Source organism: Tiliqua scincoides, chromosome 9 (assembly GCF_035046505.1).
Source record: "Tiliqua scincoides isolate rTilSci1 chromosome 9, rTilSci1.hap2, whole genome shotgun sequence".
In the NCBI taxonomy this organism is placed as follows: domain Eukaryota; kingdom Metazoa; phylum Chordata; class Lepidosauria; order Squamata; family Scincidae; genus Tiliqua; species Tiliqua scincoides.
The window spans coordinates 10,057,019-10,067,471 of record NC_089829.1 but is presented as its reverse complement, the minus strand read 5'-3'; the positions used below and the strand labels follow the sequence as shown (position 1 = coordinate 10,067,471).

The 10,453-nt window shown below is 49.1% G+C and overlaps 1 protein-coding gene across 1 annotated transcript; it reads right to left on the bottom strand.

The window, feature by feature from the left end:
• Window positions 1-2,931: 2,931 nt before the first annotated feature.
• On the bottom strand, window positions 2,932-10,229 carry LOC136660296 (trypsin-3-like). Its single transcript, XM_066637422.1, has 5 exons — window positions 10,195-10,229; window positions 8,511-8,792; window positions 7,369-7,510; window positions 5,101-5,367; window positions 2,932-3,081 (listed from the first exon to the last, which is right to left on the bottom strand). Exons 1-5 carry the CDS (start codon window positions 10,227-10,229, stop codon window positions 2,932-2,934), a joined length of 876 nt encoding a protein of 291 aa, XP_066493519.1.
• Window positions 10,230-10,453: the final 224 nt, after the last annotated feature.

Genomic DNA, 10,453 nt, shown 5'->3' with positions numbered 1-10,453 from the left:
GAGGAGGAGGTTGTGGATGCTGGTGGACAGAAGGCAGGGGCCCCCATCAAGCCATCACTGAAGGCCTCACGTAGGGCAGCACGGTCCTGTTTCTTCAACTTGTCCTCACTGCAGTCCTGCAAAATAAGCTATGCTAAGAGAAGGTGACTGGCCCAAGGTCACTCCAAGGGCTTCATAGACTAAGGATAAAGTAGCAGCACTCTGACCAACACCACTGTGTTCTTGGCTGTCACTTTTTACTTTATTCCTTTTTCATGAGTGATGAAGATACATTTCAGAACAACTGTGCAACATAGGATGAACGGGAAATAGCAAAACCCTTACAATCACAAAAAAGGGCAAAAGCTCTAAGATTGCAAAAACCATATACCTGATGGTGAACTTTTGGATCAATGATGCATTCTAGAGTATAACTTCCATTAATGCACAGACAGCATTTTACCTGGAAGGCGTTATAATTCAAACACTGTCCCCCTCTAGCTCTAATTAAGCGTGTGCAGGTGATTATTTCTAGAATGTCGCCAATTCTCACCAGAACACTCCCATCCCATGCCTGATTTTTCATGTGGGAGAAATCGCTAACAAGACAAGCATAACATTAAAATGACTTTGACAGAATGGGAATCTTGGGCTGAGATGGAGGAAATAAAGTTTGACAGAGGCAAGTGCAAAGTTCTGCATTGAGGCAAAAAACTAAAGCAACCAAACAGGTAGAAAGGGGGACACTTGGCTTGACAGTAGCACATGAGGAAAGGATCTTGGGATTGCAGTTGACCAGAACCTGCTTTAATAGAACCACAGTTTCCAAGTCACAAGAAACAGTGCTTTCTTCCACGCTAGCCTGACCTCATTTGGAGTGCTGCCCTTTAAGAAGGGTATAGACTGGAACAGGTCCAAATAACGGCAGGTCCATCCTAAGGCACAGATACCAAAGATGGAAGACACCAGACCTTTTGCAAATCATCCCATGTACTACATTCTGTCCCACCCCTCCAAGGAGCTCTTCTCTCCCCATATTACCTTCACAACAACCTTGTGAGGTAAGGTAGAGTGTGAAACAGCGCTCTGAGGAGACCTCAGCCTGCTTGTTCCCAAGTCTGTGACAGAGGAACAGGGCTTTTGGTTGGTGTGGCCTGCATGTCAGAATTTCCTCCAGCGTTATTAAGATGGCCTGACTGAAAGGCAAACAACTGCCCTGGATCTGCTGTTGTCCCCCTGATCATAGAACTTCATCGTGTCTGGAAGTAGACTGAGCCAACCCTGCACATCAGGGAAGAGAATGTCAGCTTTTTCTTATCTGACTGAAGGAACATCCTGTTCCTGGGAGATGTGTTTTGCCACCTCTCCGCTGTCTTTTGAGCTAATCAATGGTCTCATTTTCTGTCACTTTGCTGGCTCCCGAAGCTCAAATCTGGTTCCATTAATGCTCCGGCCTGCCTGCTTTTTCAGCAACCACCCACTCCCACATGATCTGCTGAATGATGGGGTTGGCTCTTTTCCAAGCTGCTTCTCTTTGAAAAAACCCACATTCCTGGTGCAGAAGTTGAGACAAGCGCTGACCTTACAAGCCTCCAATCTAATTGTGTGACTGCATGTGCCTTGTATAACTCTTTAAAGCTGCAGCCCTAGACACACTTACCTAAGAGTAAGACCCAGTGAACTCAATGCCTCTTATTTCTGATTAGATATGCAGAAGCTTACACTGCTGGGAAAGCTAGAATCAATCAGGTGATTGGTGACTCAGTCTCTTCTCACCCTACCCAGTTCCTGACTGACAGGATTCCAGCTTTCTTGAAAGGGTAATGTAGCCAATAGTAGCTCTGAGCAATGCTCATGATGGACTATAGGCAAGACTGAGGCAGTCTGCCGCTGAATACTGGCTGCTAGAGAGCAACAACTGGAGAACAATGGCTGCTTGTGAGCTGCTGACTCTGGTCTCTGTAGGAAATGGAATGAACCTCCTCAAATCCAGGAAGCAGAAGGTGGAGGAATGGTGGACGCCAGTGACCTGACGCCAGTGGACTTAAGAAGCTTTCGTGGTTATTTTATTGGGCTTGGAACTGCACAAGCAAAACCCGATGACATACGTACGACCCCAAGCTAGACATGGGTACAAGTTTGCTTGTGACCTCCTGCACCCTTAGTGTACAAGTTACATAGTAGCAAACAAGTTCTGGCTCCCAAGGCAATAGTGGGGCATCAAGAGAGAGAGGGAGCAAAGATTGTGGGTAGATTCCTTTATATGTGCCAAAGCTCAGTTACAGCTGGAAGTGCAGTTGATGGGGAAAAGCCAAGGCACTCCAGACAAGGGGCGGGGAGAGTTTCAAGGATAGGAGACAGCAAAGGAGAATGGCAGGAGTTGTCTTAGGGAGTAGAAGATCTTGGTTTGGCAGAGGGTGGCAGTATTCAGGATCAGCCCAACCACAGTTCACTACCACCTCCATCTGCCCACCTATGCTGCTCTTTCTGCTTCCTGGATTCAAATCAGAAGAGCAGATTGGAGTGGATGAGGAAGTGTGGAGGAGAAGAGAGTGGTGGGCTAGAGTGTCTGATTCATGTCCCCTTCTGTTAACTTCCCGTCTTCCTTTTCAAATGCGGGCAGCAAGAGAAGAAGGAAGAGGAGGAGTGGTGAGCAGTGTCTTGCAAGGACTGCAGCGTCAGGTGCTAGGAGATCTTGGATAGGCCCTGGTAGGGCTGTAGGTTGTCATGGGCAGAGACCTAATGAGAAATGAAGGCCAAAAGAGAGGATGGGCAAGGCCACAGACAGAAAAAGCACCCCCAGCATCTATCTGTCCTTATTTAGAGGAAAAGGTAATTCACGGAAACAAACCCAGAGCAACGGAATCAGACTGCTATGACCTCCCCGCCCCGCCCCCCGCCCAGAAAAGTGATCTGGTCATCAGATGTGGGCATCAGGACTGGGAAGAGCAATCACTTCATGAAGATGGTCTTGTAAATCCATTTCTGAAAGTTAGCAACTGCCGTGTAGACCCCCGGGTACCTGGGACTAGCACAGCTGTGCCCCCAGGAGACGATGCCAAACACACGTCCTTCACAGACCAGCGGCCCACCAGAGTCCCCCTGGTGGAAGGGAAGGAAGAAAAGAGTGCCAATGATTACGGCTCAAGTTAACAACAAAACATCTCCTAGAATGCTGCAGATATCCTGATCTAATGGGCTTCAGCCTAGAGAAGTCCAACAGAGCTGCAGGAGGGGAGATTTTGGTGGACTATCAGGAAGAAATTCTTCAGTAAAAGCAGCTCGGCAATGGAACTAAGGGACACTCAGTACTAAAGGCTTGGTTCTCTGTCGTTGGAGGTCTTCAAGCAGAGACCCAACACACATCTTTCAGAAGATACTCTTGAAAGGATTTTCCTGTTTCAAGCTGGGCTGGCCTGTACATGAAGCCAACTGAGGCAACTGACTCAGGTGCTAAATTGGCAGGAGTTGCTTATTACTCACCCAGCTCTGCCAGTTTACTTCTACTGCTCCTCATCCCACCTGTGGCAAAAAAAAATTGTGCTTTTTTTTTTTTTTGCTTCTTTCCCCCTATTTTTGAACCTTTCTAACTCCTCCCTGAATAGACTTCTGTGATGTCACAGCATCCTTAAAGTAGCAGAAGCATCTTCCTGCAGTAAGCCTATGTTGAATCCAGTATTGTTATAGAAGGACCTCCTGGCATCCCAGGCAAGTACGTACTATGCAGATCTGCTGTTTTCATGTCTGGAGTTCTCTGATACAAAAGATGCTGGCCTATCTGTCTGCTGAGATTGGCATGTGCCCACTGATTGGGCAGCCAGGTAAGGTAAGGACTAGGTAAGCTCTGGTGGGCTCCACTCCTCCAAATGGATCACCCTGCAGCATCAGCAAACCCAGGATTTTTAAGAGCACACACAAAACTCTAGATTTCGCTTCTGGTTGATTCAGTGAGGTGCCACATCAATGAAAGAGCTCACCTACTCCTCAAAGGAGCGCAGGAGCCAGACCCCTTCCCCCTTTTCTTTCAGGCAATGCAAGTAACTACAGGTGAGTAATATCTGGTTATCTGTTTTGTTTAGTTCTCTGCTAGCCTTTTCAGCTCTGTGCCAAAATTGCCAACCCCTTTTGTGGGGACAGCCCTGCTTTCTTTTTGATCTATGCCATGTGGTTTTTGATCATCTGCATCCCCTTCCTGTTTCTTTCATTTGCTTATTTATCTGGGCTTTTAATTGTTTGGAAGTAGGTGCAATGCCACCCCACAGGACACTGGGGTGAGACTGTCCAGGAGGCAGATGACTCAGAGTCTGCCTTTTTCACAGTTTTACTCTTGACCTCTTTGACCTGTGGGATGTGCCCCTGCTTGGCTTGCTCTCTCGCTCCCCCCCCCCCATCTTGCAGCATGCAAGACCTCACTCCATGAGCTCTGTCAGCCAGCATGGAATCCAGCCATACTATGAGTTTCATGCATCCATGCCTAGGGAATAACTCTATGATGCCCTGTCCAAAGGTAAAGACGTGCCCTTCAAAAGAGATGTAGATGCTTTAAACTGTAAGGAAAGTATTTTTTCTTTGAAACACTTTTACTGCCTCTGCTCCTGTTTTATTTTTAGCAGCAAACTGGGGGGGGGGGATGATCAGACAAAAGAGTCTTTCGTTATATGACTCTGCTTGATTTAGACCTCTTTTTCCAACATTAATAAACTGTATTACTTTTTATGACCTGGAATGGGAGGTTATCACTAACTGCCAGGCATTGCGTGTCTGCACTGCCCACGCGTGTCCCTCTTCCACCACACACACACCTGGATTCAAAATGGAAAAATGGAACATTGCAGAAGAGGAAGGTGTGGCGGAGAGTGTCCCTGATGCTGTGTCGTCCCCCCCCATGCTCTTTTCCTACACAATTCCTCTTCGGATCTATTCCCCTCTTCCTTTTAAAACCCAGAGAGTGATAGGAGGAGTAGGAACAGCAGTCCCTACTCTGGATAAGAATGGGGTAGCTCTTGGTGCACCACCTCAGGTACTGGGAGATCTTAGACCAGCCCTGGCAAGAATTCATCCTCTACAAATGCTTTAGACTTAAAGTATTTTCTCTGCTAAATGAAAGAGGCTGGCTGATACCTGGCATGCATCTTTCCCCCCGGTGCTGAACCCGGCGCAGATCATATTCTTGGTGATGTATCCAGAATAGGAGGCTGAGCTGTTGCACTTCCATGTTGAAATGATGGGCAGATGCACACTGCGCAGGGTGTCCGAGGTCCTTCCCCCGATGGGAGTGGTATAGCCCCAGCCGGAGACTTGGCAGAAGCGGCCATCCCTTACAGACGCTCCTTGCTTGGGGAGAGGCACGATGGAGACAAAGGCGCTGTAAGCCACCGGCCTGTTCAGCTGTGGAGAGATGCCAAGGCAGGCAGGGTGGGTCATGAGTGATCTGCTGTATCCAAGAGTGGCGTCTGCAGAAGCGGCACTGCTGAAAGGGCAGCCTGTGTGATAATTGGGCTCCCACGTATCTTGAAAATATGTTCAAAATTTGTGTGTTTTTCTCTTAAGAACATAAGAACATAAGAACAGCCCCACTGGATCAGGCCATAGGCCCATCTAGTCCAGCTTCCTGTATCTCACAGCGGTCCACCAAATGCCCCAGGGAGCACACCAGATAACAAGAGACCTCATCCTGGTGCCCTCCCTTGCATCTGGCATTCTGACATAACCCATTTCTAAAATCAGGAGGTTGCGCATACACATCATGGCTTGTACATAATGGATTTTTCCTCCAGAAACTTGTCCAATTCCCTTTTAAAGGTGTCCAGGCCAGTCGCCATCACCACATCCCGTGGCAAGGAGTTCCACAGACCAACCACACGCTGAGTAAAGAAATGTTTTCTTTTGTCTGTCCTAACCCGCCCAACACTCAATTTTAGTGGATGTCCCCTGGTTCTGGTATTATGTGAGAGTGTAAAGAGCATCTCCCTATCCACTCTGTCCATCCCCTGCATAATTTTGTGTATCTCAATCATGTCCCCCCTCAGGCGTCTCTTTTCTAGGCTGAAGAGGCCCAAACGCCGTAGCCTTTCCTCATAAGGAAGGTGCCCCAGCCCCGTAATCATCTTAGTCGCTCTCTTTTGCACCTTTCCCATTTCCACTATGTTCTTTTTTGAGATGCGGCGACCAGAACTGGACACAATACTCCAGGTGTGGCCTTACCATAGATTTGTACAACAGCATTATAATACTAGCCGTTTTGTTCTCAATACCCTTCCTAATGATCCCAAGCATAGAATAGATCTCTTCTATTATGAGTTTCTATTATGTTAGAAAATTAGATAATTTTCTAATTTTCTAAAGTTAGATAATTATCTAAATTATTGAGTTTCTAAATTATCAAAATTTGTGTGTATTTCTCTTCTATTATGAGTTTCCACCCCTGCTCCCTCTCTCTCTCTGCAATCGTCCATTAGCCCCATCCCTGCTTCCACAATCTCCTTTTCTGCCCCTCCACTCCTGTGTCATCCCCCAGGGGCCGGGGAGTTTCTATTATGTTATTCTCTTTCTATTATGAGTGCTTATTTCTGGCCATCATCCACTTAGTGACATCACTTCCTGCTTCATGATTTCACTTCTGGCCCTCAGCAGGCACCAGGAATGCTATTTGGCCTGCTGTATGAAATGAGCTTCACACCCCTTTTCTAGATCACCACCACCGTCAGGAGCAGCCCATCCTTGGAAGTGATGGAGGCAATTGCTACAGGCAAGGGCACCTCCTCTGCCTGGAAGACACAAGTAGAGCAGAATGATTTAGCTCAGCATTCTGCTCTCCTCCACACTTCCTCTTCCACTCCATTTTCCTCTTTCTTTTTGAGGAGAGGCGGGAGGAGGACTGGCAGAGACAGCTGCTAGTGTGCTGCCAGGGAAGGTCAAACGGCATCAGTGCACTGCCAGGTTCCAGGAGCTCTTGGACCCATCCAGGCCACCCTTCTCCTTCCCAGGCTTCCTCTTTGGCTCTTCTCTGCTTTGGGGGAGAGGGGGTGGTGGTGGAGGCAGCCACTGCCACAGGTCCAGGTCTGGATCCACACAAAAGGTGGCAAACCATAGTTCAGTCGTGGGATCCCTTGCTTGGCAAGACAGAAGGTCCTAGGTACAAATCTTGATGCCTAGGACTACTTGGACTAGTTTTACAGCCATCTGGGTGGCTGCTGCCAATCACCGCAGATGGTATTAAGCTAGACACAGCAAGAGTCAGACTCAGTAGGCAGCAGCATTCTCTGTTCTCTTTTATGCCTTTCAATGGAAATGATGCCAAAGGCATGCCCTCACTGACCCCAGCTCCGACCCTTCCTTCAAGCCCTGAGCCCCCTGCTCTCCTTCCCCAAGAATGGAAAGTTCAGTTACCTTAATCAGCATGATGTCAGCATTTTTCGACGTGACACTGTAGTCTGGGTGGACCACCATGCGAGCCGGCCGGAACACCTGCTCTGTGCCTTCAAAAGTGGAGAGCGAATATTCCCCAGCTACGATCAGCATCTGATTGATTCTGAAGGATAAGTCAGAGAAAAGGTGAGAGCACGTGAACACTCTCAGTATTCTGGGTCTGCCACAGCAATAAGAGTTGACATATCTCAGGAGTTCCTAAAACTGGGTGCTGTAGTAACCTCCTTTTCAAAACCTTGACAGCCAGTGGTTAATTTATTCCCTTTACTTCTTTTTTTTAAAAACAGAAGAGGCAACAGAGAAAGTGCCTTGCTAATACAATTGCTCTGTCATAATACTAACAGACTGTAAGGAGTCCCTAGAAAAGGAAGTGTGGATTGGCCATAAGAAACTAGACAAGCACCATTTGTAACCATGCAGGGTGACCAAATACACTGGATACAATGGATTCAATGGGGCTTACTCCCAGGGAAGTGTGTATAGGATTGTAGCCTTGTGGTCCCATCCTAATAGGCCTTAAGCTGCCCGAACTAGTGTTCCAACACCATAGGATACTTTATGGCAGTCACAAAAGGCGACAAGCCATTCAGTGTGGCCTGGTCACTGCTGCAAACAGCCAGGTCCACAAACCAGTTGACAGGGAAGGATCCCCAATACCCAGTGACAGGGAAAGATCCCCAGTGTCGGCATAGGGAGCAGGTGAAGAAGGGAAGGGGTGGGGAGGAGACTGGGGTGGGGAGGAGGGCAGATCAAGGGCAGGGAGCTATTGGCTGCAGCAGCACTGCCGATATCCTATCCCCCTTCCTGGCCTCAATCCGCCTTCCTGGGTCCACTCAGATTTGTGCTAGCAATATATATAGCTATGTAGCTGGCACAGATCCAAGTAGACTCAGTGGGTTGGCAAGGGCTTACTGTGGGGCAAAAGAACAAATGTTCCCATATCTCAAGGAGGCCTTTGCATCCAGAAAGCCTGTTGACACGGCTGCATCGCTGTATGGGGCGTTAGGCAGGGTTGGGTTCCTCACCATCCCATTCATCCTTCCAAGATGGCAGAAGAACCTAGCTAGACCCCAGGCATTCTGGAAGGTCCCCTGGTTCCTTACCCAGTTTTGCAGTGTGCTGCGGTCAGGACCCAGCTCCGGCTGACCAGTGCCCCCCCACAGAAATGATAGCCCGTGTTCCTCTTCAGAGACACCAGGTACTTGGACGTCTGGGGTGCAACAATATGACCTCCAATGATGCGCTGGGAGTCACTCTCTCCATCTGCAGAAAGAACTGTCACAGGACAAGAATCGAGGACTGGGAGGTGGCAACGCACCACATGTTGGGCCTGCACCAGTTCTTTAGACAAGTGAGCCAAACTTGTCTTGGAAGATCTTACAGATCTCATAGGAGCACCACACGAGAATCAACGGAACACAGACAACTGCGTATTGTCCATTGCAACATAGATATTCAAGGTTCTTCCCAAAGATCTTAAGCCAGGGGTGTCAAACTCGTTTCATACAGAGAGCTTGCTGAGGGGCGGAAGTGATGTCATTAGGTAGGAAGAGATGTCATTTAAACAGGTCATAACCAAAAATAAGCACTTTTTCTCACTTAGGAACTACTTAGCTGCAAATGACAGAAGAGAAAATACGCAAATCTTGATCATATTTTCAAGATATGGGAAAGTCCAATTTTCATGTGGGCTTCCCTTTCAGCAGGAACACCTCAGCACTGCTCAGCAGCTGAGAACCCAAGGGCTGCATAAAAAGCTTCCATGGGTTGCATCCGGCCCCTGGGCCTTATGATTGACACCCCTGTCTTAAGCCATTAGTTGTGGCAAGGAATCCAGGGGACCTCTATGCCAACCTGCTCTAATCCAGTGTTATCTATGTTATTCACCCACCTTTTTAAGTTGTGGTTTCTGGTGATTTTTTTGAATGTAGATGCAAGTGTGGCACCAGTCAGTCCCCATCCCAGAGGAAGAGGGTACCTTCCTCTGCTCACTTTCATCTGTCTCTCCAGTAGTGGCATACAAAGAGGGTGAATGGGGGGTGAATGAACGGGCAGCCCTAGGTGCCAGGCTGCAGGGAGATACCTGAGAGGCTTCCTCAAGATGTTTAAACTTCTTTTTCAAGAAGAAAACTTATTTCTTTTAAATGTACAAGTATTTCAGGTGGTATGATTATACATACAAAGTTATATATAAATATACAAATAAGTATACAAACTTACAAAGTTAGTATATATATTACAGGGGTGCTCACACTTTTTTGGCTCAAGAACTACTTTGAAACCCAGCAAGGCCCGGAGATCTACCAGGGGGGAAGGAAGCATCTGACAGATATCCCCTTTGATGTATAGAGCCCCTGCTGGACCAGGTCAGAGGAGGCCCACCAAGTCCAGCTTCCTGTGCCCCACAGTGGCCCACCAGATGCTTCAGGAAGCACACGGGAGGCCTCTCCTCTCTCCCCACCCCACATACTGGGGCAGCCACAGGTCCCCCCAAGAGGCACATGAACAGCCTTGCTGCACTACGGGGGGGGAGGAGCTCCCCACTCCCCGCCCCCCCAAACTCTTTGTGGCTGCGCCCCGAGACCAGCAGGGAGAGGGAGGCGTTGCAGGTCCTCCTCGGAAGGGGCGGGGGGCTTCCCCATTTCCATGGAGAAGGGCTGCGCATGCAGGCGGCAGGTGGGGGAGACACTGCTCCCACAGGCTCTCCTCCTGCAGCGGCGGGTGGGGCCAGGGGGATCGTCTCACCTGTCAGCTCCAACCGAGAGCGGCAGCAGCCACAGCACTTACCTCTGGGCTCCTACAGGGGCGGCTGGGCTGGGCATGGCTGGGCTGGGCTGGGCCGGACCTGACTGGAAGGGAAGGGGAGGGTCACTCGGGGCCTCCCGCGGCAACCGCCATCAGAGCGACTCCAACTCGAACTCCCGCCCCTCCCCCCTTCCGCTACAGAGCCCCAGGAAGCGCCTCAGTCCAGTGCAGCCCAGCTCCCCCTCCCGCTGCCACCCACTTTAGCTCCTGCTCTTCCTGCATGCAGCGCCAGGAAACTGAT

Coding starts and splice junctions, on each gene's coding strand:
- LOC136660296 (XM_066637422.1), bottom strand. CDS start 10,229: ATGCCCAGCCCAGCCGCCCCTGTAGGAGCCCAGAG. Junction 7,511..8,510: donor GCAGCACACTGCAAAACTGG/GTAAGGAACCAG, acceptor CTTATCCTTCAG/AATCAATCAGATGCTGATCG. Junction 5,368..7,368: donor CTGACATCATGCTGATTAAG/GTAACTGAACTT, acceptor ATCTCTCCACAG/CTGAACAGGCCGGTGGCTTA.